The 12693-nt window shown below is 34.8% G+C and overlaps 3 protein-coding genes across 4 annotated transcripts in view; 1 reads left to right on the plus strand and 2 right to left on the minus strand.

The window, feature by feature from the left end:
* LOC113396688 (neuroligin-1-like) overlaps positions 1–12693 on the plus strand; it is a 677577-nt gene that overhangs the window by 489250 nt on the left and 175634 nt on the right. The gene's annotated exons all lie outside the window — the stretch shown is intronic.
* Positions 739–5936, minus strand: LOC113396649 (maltase 1-like). Its single transcript, XM_026634668.2, has 7 exons — positions 5778–5936; positions 4002–4181; positions 3656–3792; positions 2873–3138; positions 2461–2650; positions 1791–2168; positions 739–1617 (listed from the first exon to the last, which is right to left on the minus strand). The coding sequence occupies exons 1-7, from the start codon at positions 5914–5916 to the stop codon at positions 1282–1284; spliced, it is 1626 nt and encodes a 541-aa protein (XP_026490453.2). The 5' UTR covers positions 5917–5936; the 3' UTR covers positions 739–1281.
* On the minus strand, positions 7051–11379 carry LOC113396648 (maltase A1-like). Its single transcript, XM_026634667.2, has 8 exons — positions 11149–11379; positions 10312–10491; positions 10080–10243; positions 9582–9967; positions 9316–9517; positions 8885–9241; positions 8169–8407; positions 7051–7184 (listed from the first exon to the last, which is right to left on the minus strand). The coding sequence occupies exons 1-8, from the start codon at positions 11360–11362 to the stop codon at positions 7112–7114; spliced, it is 1815 nt and encodes a 604-aa protein (XP_026490452.2). The 5' UTR covers positions 11363–11379; the 3' UTR covers positions 7051–7111.

Raw genomic sequence — 12693 nt, forward strand, 5'->3', positions numbered from 1 at the left:
TAAAAAAAAAAGAAGTCATAACCTTGCATTAATTACGTTAACAATATTATACACAGTGACATGTCTATGTCAATATCTATTTAGTGGTTTTTATGTTTTGGTATTAAAGATAATATTTTTGCTTGTAGTAACACGTTACAGAGCTACGAGTCCGCGCATGCTCGGCGGAGACAGCGTGGGGTCGATAGCGGAGCAGTGGCGGCAGTCCGCGCCGCGCCGGGCCACCGCGAGCCCGCGCCGCGGCCATGAGGTCGCGCGCCGTGCTCACCGTGCTCACCGCTTGCCTCGCAGCCACCACCATCGGAAATGCCGAGAAGAGTAAATTCTGTACGTAGACGTTTTCTATCGTATTTATTTCACTAAACGATTATTTATTTCACATTTTCACTATCACGTTTTACACCCGGCGTTTTTACGCCCTCTGCCGGAAAGCGGTCGGAAAACTGAAGAGTTCGCGGTTTTACGGTTACGATGACTCCATTTTGGAATTCCGTCCCCTTTTTCGTGTTGTCTCTATCTGTTCTTGTTAAAAGTGGAGGGAATTTTTGTAGGGTTGTATATTTAAAAAAAATCATTGAAGCATTGAGCATTTTTATGGTTTTGGAATTTATGAGGAGCGTAGCTTCTTTTTTAAGTGTAATTTATTGATTTACTACATCAGACTATATCAGACTAGTGGTAGATTTATGTTATCTAATTATAGATATTAGTAAAACTTGCAAAAGAAACGATCTACTAATTTTAGATATGAATATATTTCTCATTGACTCAATAACTCATCAGAAAAGTACCGACATTGAGCATTATTAAAAAAGTAATACCACAAAAGGAGATGCGTATGTAAATGATATAGCTCATAAGATTCATAGGAAAATAGGTCATACGGAAAACACAATAGGGAATGAAATGCACAATGCAAATGTAGGCTAATGTCCGCCGATCGTAGAGCGTAGCTGCTGTAGTACGAGGTTGCACGCCTGTTGTCTAGCGTGGCCTGTTTCTGTTCTTTCTATAAATGTGGCGGTAGAAAGGACACATAGAAGCATTTAAATTTTATTAAATCGAATAACATTTCATTTATATTGATGATTATATTAGATTCAGTAAGACCTATATGAATATCTGGAATTAGTTTCAATGATACCAGAGCTCAAATATATATTTAAAGTGTATACGATGCGCTGAATGTCAAATATCGTATAAACTGTAAACCGTAAATTGATAAAGTGTTTAAATATAATGAGACATGTACGAGCAAATTTTCGATAGTATATACTCGTGTTATAGATTTCCAAAGTACTTGTTGATTTTCTGCCAGCCTTCGGATAATTTGTTCGCGATCTTGTCCACTGGTCCCGGGCCACTGCAGTGTCTTGGAGGCCCAACTAATAAAAAAGATTCGCCGGGAACAAGTTTCAAATTCTTTTCTAAGTTTACGTGGGAACCTAGTGTCAAGCTGGATCCTCCGGAACTAGCAGCCACAGTCATTTCTGTGGGCAAGCCCGGGACTCTTGAAAATACAGCTTCAGTTTTTTCTCGACCGAAATTAGAAACGACAAGCAAAGAACCTGATCCGCCCCATCTTAGTATAGCAAGCGCCTCTCCGAGCCTATGAATCTGAACAAAAAATATTAGTCTAAATTATTTTAGCTTAACTATATTTAATTATGTGATTAAAAATAACAGAATCTCATATGTAATTTCGTCAATCTTTGTGTTGAACTTGTATCTACTACACTAAGTACAGTTTCCTCTCCAAAAATAATAAATATCTATAAATAATTCTCTACCTCCAAATATGGACCGACAGCAGGTGACTTTCTTATAGCTGATGCAACTTTCAGTACACCCATATGACTCAAGTCATTCGCATATTCACTCTTTGCATTGGCATATCTGTAATTTGGAGCTAATGGTAGCCAGGGATCACCAGAAGTAAAGCTAGCAGTAGGAGTGTCATCCCATGGAAACGGTGCTGCTGACGCAACCGTTTGTATCGGCCAGCATTTTGATGTACTGGCCCATTCTAGAATGGTATCCGCTGCACCTAGCTCGTCTCCTTGCTGAATTATCGTAGCTCCTGGCAGTGCTAGAGTTGTTAAAATTATGGCATCTACCATTTCACTGCCATATCGTGTTGCTATTCTACTTTCGTTCCGTTTGCTCGTCTGCAATAAATATACACACAATAGCAGTTTCCTACATTACAAGTTGAAGTTTGTCTCCTGTTATTGTTATTTGCATAAATTCACTATTAAATGAAACATAAAATACACATTAAATAATTAGTTGTTTAACTTATAAAAATTAGGAAATATATTGCTTACTCTTGATCATATAGAGATAGATTATAAAAAGCGCAAAGATGCATCATAACTAAATTCCAACCTCTAAGGTAAAACGAGCGGCTTATACAAGATTTATTTTGACAGGAGCATGGCTCAATATTTAGTAACTCACGAGCCAAGTGGGGGTCATATCTTGCGGTGGGAATAACAGTGTGGCGTGCAGAGCGAGCGCCAAGCTTGCCGCCGGCCGCTTGGCTGGCGAAGCGAAATCATAACTTATTACACTATTGGCGCCCAAACCTCCTTCCCCGTAATATTTAGCGTTGGTTTCAGCTCCTAGCGAAGATTCGACTAAAATAACTCTGAAATAAAAACGCAATTACGCTAACTCGCGTATTGGCTACTTGGCTATTAACTTTTTGAAAGGCGCTACAAATAACAATATGAAGTAAAGATATTTTTTATCGATTTCTCATTTAATTTAACGGTAAAGTCATCAACTTGAATTAATGTTCTTTTTTTAAATTATTAGGTTGTCTCGAATTTAACCCAAATCATAAGTAACACTTATAAATTGTTCTCACGGTGCTTCCATGTTATTTGCCCGAGAACAGCTTGTGGCAGAAACTACCATTTTTTTGACAAGTTGCACGCCGCATTCATGATTCGACCGAAAGTCAGGGTTAAGGAGAATTCCAGCGATGCCTCTTTTCAGCCAAGTACATAGAGAGTTCGACAACATAGCTGCTAAACTTTCAGAACAGAGATTTAAAACTGCCTCATTACGCGAAGAACCGTAATACGCTTTTCGTTCATCGTGCCATATCCAGTCGTTTATACCAACTTCCTCCTAAAACGAAAAGTAATCATATTATTTTATTTAAATTTCACTGTTGAAAGTAGATGTTATTTAGGTACCTATTATATAATAAAGATCCTTTCTTTGTTTTTTAAGATCTTTTTTTTATTATGCTTTCCTTGTTTTTTTCAGTCAGATAAGTAATCAGTATGTATTTACTCATAACTTTTTTTTACTAATTATGTTTTACAAAATTCGACTCCTCATTACCCTCAATTAAAACTTGGCTTAGCTTGACGCTCTCAAATTTGTTTCGCATAGTGTATTTCAAAAATCAGTCAAAAAGGATATGATTGAATTATATGGTAAGAGGCCTTTCTGACATTAATCCTCTTGAGGACATTTTCGTTGGATGTTTGGTTCCTCCAATCCATACTGTACGGGGCTGAGGTTAGTTATAGATGCTTAACACAAACTACGATCTAAATAACATTTATAGGATTTATCTTGTAGCGTATCATCCGTATAAATAAAATTAATCATTGTATTGATTAAAAAAAGCACTTACTAGTGGCGTTTCATCAGGATTTCCATCTCTCCAAACAACTTTATCTTCAAATCCAGACTTCCGTTCAGCGCTAAAATTAAACAGTTCGGAACTCGAACTGATTGTCTCTATTGTCAAAGTAATCACCAATTTGAGCTCTGCGATCAAGAACAATACTTTAATACACAAATATTTGTCATTAAGTAATTTCGTCTCTCGATAGAACAAAAGATTAAAAATAAAAGTTGCATCTACTTAGACGTTGATCATTAAATTTAACAATATAATAGATATTTTCTCTAAATTCATAGAATTGGTATCAAAATTTAATATGTATAAAACTAGTTTGTAGTTAATTTTGACTTACCCAATTTCTTTGCCTTTTCCGTAAGCCGTTCAAACACATCCAAGTTTCCATACCTCTCGTCTATTTCTGCGAAATCTGTGGTACCAGGTTTGTCGCAGTTCATGCTTTTCGCGGATATGGAAGACAAGATTACGGCGTCAGCACCCAACGCACGGACATAACTTAGTTGTTTGGTTGCACCTGATATAATTTTTAGTTTCATCTTATTCGATAGTTATTAGAGTATTTTTACATTTTGCATAATACTAATTAGTATTATAATTTCACGTCTTAATTATTCAACTGATAATCATGAATTTTGCATACAAATTGTCAGTGGCACGGAATAGGATATAGGCTACTTAACATCTCCTCGCTGAATATAGTTAGTAAAATAGGAAGGCAGCCCTGAAAATGCACTGGCTGATGGGAAATGGTCAATATCGGTCGTGGAAATTTAGATATTATGTCCCTTGTTCCTGTTATCAGACTGGCTTACTCATGTATCATCTTCGACCATAGTTATAGACTGAGGGGTGTGCAGTATTATAAATCTCATTGAGTAAAATTTTTAATGTATAAATTCTCGTTGCTTTGAATGTAAATTAGAATTCGACGTCTAAAAATAAATGAATATATATAATAGATAAAATCTACCTTAAACGAAAAATATAATTATGAATTTGTTACGACAAAAAATATTGTTTTCGTTTTCATTCATTGTCTTCGACGTGATTGATTGGTTTCCCATTAAAAAGATTTAAAGTACTATTGGAGTTGATACTGCGAGCGTGAACAATATTTAAAAGGCAGAACTAAACCGGATCATGTTCACAACATGCCCAAACAATAAAGCCATTTCAAGATGTAAAGTGGAAGAAACACGAGTTTAAATTATTTGATTTTATTTTCATTTTAACAGATATCGACTAAAACGTAATTACGACGTCATGAATATATAGATAAAATAATTATAATTTACTTTTCTTGGTAATTCTACACAAGCAATAGCGCCAACCTTGAAATTCTAATTATACTTGATTTGTTAGTAATTAAAGCGGAACAGCTTCAAAGCTATTATTAGACTTAATATAATTACGCAATACAGTAAATAACATCTGATAGATTTATTTAGAGTCTAGAGGTTACTTAATAGTTACGAATTCGTGTGCCAAGTACTGTGACTCTGGAGGATTGAAATTATAGATAGTTCAATTTTTAAATCGAATCAAATTCAAATATGATTTATTCAATAAGGCTGTTTAATACTACATTGGTCATTTCACGAGATAAATGAAATTCAACTGTGTTCGATTTTAAGGAAATCCGTTATGGAACGCATGGTATTTATTGATTTATATATACAAATTTAACTGTACTTCACTGACATACTCTGTAATTTGAATGGTAGGATAACTACTGAGTTTCTGGCCGGTTCTTCTTGTTGGAATCTACTTTCGAAACCAGTACATAATATAATTCTCCTAGTTATTTAAATATCCTAGGTACTAAATAACCATTGTACAGATTATAATCTATCTCACGAGATTGATAACTCTATTTTTTGGTAGATTACAACGTCTAGAAGTGAATTTCAGTGAAATTATAAAAATTATCGAAGTTTTAATTGTTTTACTGTAAGTTGAAACAACATTCTCAATCTTTCGATAGTTTACAATCTCGCTATATAGATTATAATCTAAAAATAAAAAGAACCGTAAAACTTTATATATTTGTCATATTCTTAAACGCAAATAACGTTATACAATTAAATATTGTTATGATCATTTAAAATACCTTGTAAATCACCGAGGCCATCTCCGTTTGAGTCTTTAAATGAATCGACAAGTATACTGTAGTAGACAGCATTGCTCCACCACGGGTCTGCCGCCCCACCTCCAAGTATCGTGGTCAGCACGACCGCAGCTAGCCACATATTTCACGTGTTTCAAGAGATTAACGATTCTATTCAGCTGCTCGTAGTGAAGAGATGGAGCCTTTTATGTGACGATAATTTGTAATGTTTTGAAATGATAGATTTCACAGCAAAGCATCCCATTTTAAAACGTTACATGAAACATGTCCGTTGAACTTAATAAAGAAAAAAGAGCGAAGGATTGGAGTTATTATCATCGTTCAATTAGTGGTTCCTTAAGTCGTTATGCTTTTCAGGAGATAAGTCTTTATATTTCCTCTACATTTTGCAACTCAAGACGTATGTAATACTCAAATTTATTGAAACTATTTACTTTAGAACTATAAACATTATGTCATTTCAGCAATTCGTTGTAATTTTCGAAATGATTTTGTTAAGAAATATAGCATTGTCCTCCAGTTTCAACTGAGATAACACTGCATTGTCCAGTACATCACTATCGTTCAGACCGGAAGTGCCGTCATTGCAGTCGGTAATTCAGTTAGGCGGCAAATTGCGGGGCGGTCGGACTATTATCAGCTCGACCGGAACGCGTTGGCAGCGCTAAACCTGTCATTAATGATTAGTTAATTTGATTGTACCTTCGAGAACAACATCATTACTTGCTGATGTCTGACAAAGTACTGATCCAAACATTAATAAAAACATTTACAAAGTTTGTTCTTTCATGATATTACTTCTCTCATTCATCTGTCGCTATGATACCATTTTTTCATTTCATTCTATTACAAGATTTCAAAGTACTCTGAAGTATATTTTGTAACAGTTATAGCATTTATTTTCGAGCTGATGTGACCAAGTGGATAGAACATGAATCTTAGACTCATAGCGTGGGTTAAAGTCCCGGCAGGCATCACTGAGTTTTTATTTACTTTTTTTTTATTCATTTCGCTTTCATTTCTGTGGTGAAATATCGTGAGATAGCCTGCATTTTATTGAATGATATTCTTTTACATCTATATCTACCAAACGATTCGGAATAAGCTGCATATTATATTTAAGTAAGACTTTAAGCAGGGGTTCGAAATTTACGAGCTATTAGTATTTATATAAATTATTCAAAAAATTAAATAATTTTCGTACGTGTAACAACAATCAGTTTTATCGTAAAGGTATAAATAAAATAATATAATTTTACTTAAACATATATTTAATTAATATATCATATCATTAACACGACGATTTTTTGGATCACCTACATCGGTGACGCCCGTAATACGAGAGCTTCTCCTGCCTGAAGGGTTACGGATCCTCGAGGAACTGTGTCACTGGAAAAATATATATAAAAGTTGTGTTACATTGTGTCGTATTTGTCGCCCGAGTTTATACAAAAAGGGTTTTACTAGCATTATGAAGTATTACATGCAAATTCGATTTCCTTGTTTGGTAATACTTTTTATGACGTACATATGTTTATCAAAGGAAAATGTTCGGATGTTTTGTTAGAATTAATGTTGTAAATTATTTTCAATGTTATTATTGGTTACTTTGGTCAGTAAGCGGACAGTTAATGAGATTATTAATTTCAGCTTCATTAAAATTTTAAAGTTATTTGCAATTACCAATTTTTCTTAACTAACTCCTTCAAGTTTTGGCAATTTTGGCAGTTTATATTACATGTAAACTGAACACGATTTTTATATAACTGTCGAAATACATCAAAATTTTAATTCCAATCTTGGATATTTTGTACCGAAGATTAAAATGGCTTTTATAACAGAAACATTTAAATCACGATTAACACCCATTGCAATATTTGATGTCGGTCGAGATCAAAGAGACGATGCTGAAGTTGAAACCAATTGGAATAATTAGTAAACCAATCAGAAGCCAGCATAATATGTACATGTGGATTTACGTTTGAATATAATATTTACGTCACACTGTGGCAAAAATGCTATAAACATTATTAAGGGATATTTTTTATCGTAATCTATGTATACTTTTAGTTAATTAACAGATTTGATTGGCTTGACTCACGCTCGTATTGTCATAACATATTTAGATTGCTCGTATCGTAATTTTCGACGAGAAATTAGTGTTTACATGATTTGTCCCGTGCTTCAGAGAGCAAAATACGATCGTGTCAAATTTGCCGACACATCGATTTATGAGCAATGACCATGACAGCCACATTTGCTGATATCGACCACGAGGACTTCACATAATTAGTATCATTAACCATGTGTGGTATAAAGAAAAGTTAGTCTTTACCATTATGAACAGTGTCATATCGTTTATGGAGTACTTACTCAACAACTCTGTTTGAATGCACACTTGATGCATAAACAGTTAGCGGCTCCTCCAGGAACTGAACGGTGGACAGATCGACGGTGTCAGATGTCTCACCCACATTGAATACTAGAGCGTACGTGTCATGGGTGAGAAGATATCTCACTAGGGCAAAGGTATTTTCTGACAGACTCTGGATATGGTATGATCCATGTGATAAAGCAGGCTCCTTTCGCAGCCTTGTCATTGATTTGTACATCTAGGGAAGAAGCTTCAATTTAGCAATTTACTTAATGCAGTTTCGTTTATTTACCTTGGATATTATATTTTTTGTGTTGTTTTTCTGTTGTAAAGGTAAAGGAACTATAACTACAGGCAAGACGACTTATCACAAGTTTTTTTTTTATGAAATAGGCCAACAAACAAATGGACCATCAATTGGTAAGAGGTTGCCCAAGAGGTACCGATGCCCGTAGACATTAGTGTTATTTGAAATATTAGCCATTCATTGCCAATGCGCCACCAAAGTTGGAAACATCTCCATTGTATTTGTAGTTATGCTGGCTCACTCACCCTTCAAAGAATACAACAATTAGTATTGTTGTATTTAAGTGAAAGTGAGTTTGACGGAAAAATATGTTCCAAGTAGGTGGTAGAATCGCACAAAGTTCTACTACAGAGAGACTTTGCTAGCTGGTTTGGCTAGTAACAATAAAAATATGACATTTTTTTATACCTTGAAATGACTTCGTGTGGCTTCTTTTTGTGCTTGTAAATTTATTTCCAAATAGTCCTGAGAAACTGGTAACCATGTACTTGTATTGGTCGAGAATCCTGCACTAGTACTCCTGTCCCATTGGTATGGCGTACGAGCTGGATCCCTTGAAAACTGTAAGTAGTTATCTGGATTGCCTTGGTTGCACGCTGCAACGTCTACTGTATCTTCCCAACTCACGTAACCATCCCTCATACCGATTTCTTCTCCTTGATAAGTTATAGCAACGCCGGGCAGCATCATGTTCAAAGAATTAAGCCCGTCTACCATGTTAGGTCTAAATCTTGAAGGCATTCTTTTCTGGTCATGATTGCCGAACTTGAAAAAAATGTAAATATTTTTAGTTATCATTTAATTTAAAAAATAATCTATGTATTGTCTTGAATACTTACGACCCAATTAGCGACTTTTCCTTGAGGCATATAAGTTAACCAACGCTTAATGATATAAACAAAGTCGCGGGCATTGGAATTGGATGACAAACTATTGATGAAATCAAAATTAAAGGGAAAATGAGCCCCAATTCTATCGCGTTCGTTACCATAGTACAGCATCGTCATAGTAACATTTGCGTATGCTTCCGCGAGAAGTATCCTGGAAGGAAATATCATTAGAAACATATCTTGCGATTTTATTATGAAATAACTTGAAAACTTACCTTGTTTCAGCATTATTGTCATTTGTCCATTTGTCTGCGAATCCTCTCCACTCGTACACTACATCGTACAGCTCAATTTGATCCCTTGTGTGCTCTTGTGTAGTATAACCCGCTTGATTGGGAGTTAAAAACGGATTCCCAGTTAAGGGTTCATCCGGGTATTGACCGCCATAATCGTTAGGGTCCGCCTCGAAAAGATGCGGGATAGCATCTAGCCTATAACCATCTGCCCCTTTCTCAAACCAAAACCTCATTATGTTGAGCATTTCTTCTTTAACTGCTGGTTCTCTGAAGTTAAAGTCGGCTTGTTCTATCGCAAATTGATGCAAGTAATATTGTTGACGTGCTTCGTTCCATTCCCATACAGTACCGCCGAACTGACTTATCTAGAAAACAAATCTAGACAGTCAAATATAGGGATCCCACTAAGGTTCTGTATGTTAATCACATGTGCGATTTTCTTTTTTGTCATTAAATTTATATCACAATAATATTTACCCAATTTGACGGAACTAATCGGTTGCTAGCATTGTTCGGATCGATAATTGGATTGGCCCAAACAAAATGGTTCTCATATCCAGGTTCCCTTGCCACGGATTTTTTAAAATATTCTGATTCAGTACTAGCGTGGTTTGGTACATAATCCAAAATAATTTTGATGCCTGTAAAAATGATCTATAAATATACAATAAAACGAAAAAACTTGAGTATTTATATGTGTCATAATTACCAAGTTGGTGAGCTTTTTCAACTAATTCTTCAAAGTCAGCCATTGTACCGTATTCTTCCTGAATGTTGTAGAAATCACTGATGTCATATCCGAAGTCCACCATGGGTGAGACGAAGACAGGCGACATCCATATAGCACCAACTCCGGCATCAACGAAGTGGTCCAATTGCGTAATAATACCTATCAGGATTATGAAAACATAAAAAAGTTGAGTAACATGGTTCTGTCCCATGTTGGCCCATGGGCTATGTTCTGTTCTCCTCTTAAAGAGAAAGTTTAGATATAATCCTATCATTAAATATTATATATAATATATATATATAATATATATATATATATAATAAATTAAATTTGGACTGAAGCAAAAACGGACTGAACCAGTGCGAGTAGGTATTCATTCAGGTTCCTTCACGGCGTTCCTTCCGGTTTGCCCATGTTTAGATCGGCTAAGATTCACGTATTCCAAACACTGTGCCTTATCAGTTTTATGAAATATAATTCAACTAAATCCTCACCAACCATACTTAAATCAACTAAAAATGTCTGATTTATTTTAAAATGTTTTATGTCTGTTTGTTTATGGCTCATAAAGAAGTCATGGGGCGTCACAGAAATTCCTTTAATTATAGTTTATTGAATTCAATTTTAGATACTTTTCCTGAGAAATGTTAATATTACAATTATTTAAATTATACATAGCTCAATTTATAACTGTGCAATAAATTGCAATTGCTATGAATTATCTTAATGTGTATTCAATATAAAGTCTAATCTTAACTTCATTTATTGCTCATAAATAAGAATATTAAAAATATATTTCTACATATACATACTAACCTTTTATGTCACCGATACCGTCCCCATCGCTGTCCTTGAATGACCTTGGGTATATTTGATAAATAACTGTATGCTCCCACCAGTCCAACGGCACTAATTCTGGTGGTGTTGGCCCTTGGCTGGCTAAAATCGCCCATGTTATGCTACCTACTACCACACCTACTAATGCTATTGCACCAAATGCAATTCCAACTATTTTTAAAAGTGACGGCATGTCAACTATCCTCTAACTCTTACGGACATAAACTGGTTCGTGACTATATATGAAATAATTTTAAAAGATTAATCACAGGGGGCCACTATAGATAAAAATGACTAAAAGTTACTTGTTGAAAATACGGTTTGTTTGTTCGTGCATGGTACGGAATACGGAAGGGTAACGTGGGAAGTAGATTTTAATATATGATGATGGCGTTTGGGACTTTGGTTATTATTGAAAATAGGTTTTCATCCAGAGTTCATGCTTATGTACACATATTACTCTACAGTTTACTTTGTCATGTTACAGAAACAAACCTGCGGGTACGAAGTAATCATTAAAACTGTTATAAATATTTATATATACATTTTATAATGGTAATCGAAATAAATTGTTATCAATAAAAAAATAAATATTTATACCTGTAATAATGATATCACTGAATTAATATGTGGATTATTGGAGCATATTCTAGAATAATGATAGAATTTTTAACATAATAATATTTAAAGGCATATTGTATACAAAATATATATAATAAGAGCCGAGATGGCCCAGTAATTAGAACGGGTGCATCTTAACCGATGATTGCGGGTTCAAACCCAGGCGAGGACCACTGAATTTTCATGTGCTTAATTTGTGTTTATAATTCATCTCGGCGGTGAAGGCTAATTTCCAAACATTTGGAAATTTGCATGTGTATAATTTCAACGAAATTTTGCCATATATGTATCCACCAACCCGCATTGGAGCTCCAAACTCCAAACCTTCTCCTCAAAGGGAGAAAGGGCCTTAGCCCAGCAGTGGGAAATTTACAGGCTGTTAACGTATATACAAAAACATTGATATTTAATTTCTGACAGGATACTTATTATTTAATTGCTTAAAAAGAGTTACTATCGAGTTTCTTATTAGTAATACTAATTAAAATCTATATTTTGAACCTGTAGTAACTTTACATCACATTTTAAAGATGAGAGAAGTGTTCGTTGTATTTTTTTATTTTATAATATGTGTATCGATGTAAGAAAAATTAACCATTCCTTACATCGCTTATAATACGCTACCGACCATGAGAACTACGATATTATGACCCTCGTGCCTGTTGTAAGACTTGCTCACTCATCTTTCAAACCGAAACACAACAATACTTAGTATTGCACAAAGCGCTTCCACTAAGTTAATGTAGTTTAATATATTACATAATTTTTTAGGTCAATATGTTGACGTGCTCAGTGGGAAAATTTTCTGCAAAGGCGCCTTTGAAGCTAACGTTCCCAAAGGGAAAATATTCTATACAATAAAACTATGCATGAGAGATACAGAAAAGTCAGCGGTCAAAAATA

This window comes from Vanessa tameamea, chromosome 4 (genome assembly GCF_037043105.1).
Source record: "Vanessa tameamea isolate UH-Manoa-2023 chromosome 4, ilVanTame1 primary haplotype, whole genome shotgun sequence".
Lineage (NCBI taxonomy): Eukaryota > Metazoa > Arthropoda > Insecta > Lepidoptera > Nymphalidae > Vanessa > Vanessa tameamea.

What these genes read in the sequence shown, in the direction of transcription:
- LOC113396649 (XM_026634668.2), bottom strand. Translation starts at nt 5,916, where the DNA reads ATGTGGCTAGCTGCGGTCGTGCTGACCACGATACTTGGAGGTGGGGCG. An exon ending in TGGCCTCGGTGATTTACAAG is followed by an intron (nt 4,182 to 5,777) that starts GTATTTTAAATG and finishes AAATTATATCAG; the next exon opens with GTGCAACCAAACAACTAAGT. An exon ending in ATCCTGATGAAACGCCACTA is followed by an intron (nt 3,139 to 3,655) that starts GTAAGTGCTTTT and finishes TTTTCGTTTTAG; the next exon opens with GAGGAAGTTGGTATAAACGA.
- LOC113396648 (XM_026634667.2), bottom strand. Translation starts at nt 11,362, where the DNA reads ATGCCGTCACTTTTAAAAATAGTTGGAATTGCATTTGGTGCAATAGCA. An exon ending in GACAATAATGCTGAAACAAG is followed by an intron (nt 9,518 to 9,581) that starts GTAAGTTTTCAA and finishes ATTTCCTTCCAG; the next exon opens with GATACTTCTCGCGGAAGCAT. An exon ending in CCACACGAAGTCATTTCAAG is followed by an intron (nt 8,408 to 8,884) that starts GTATAAAAAAAT and finishes CTTCTTCCCTAG; the next exon opens with ATGTACAAATCAATGACAAG.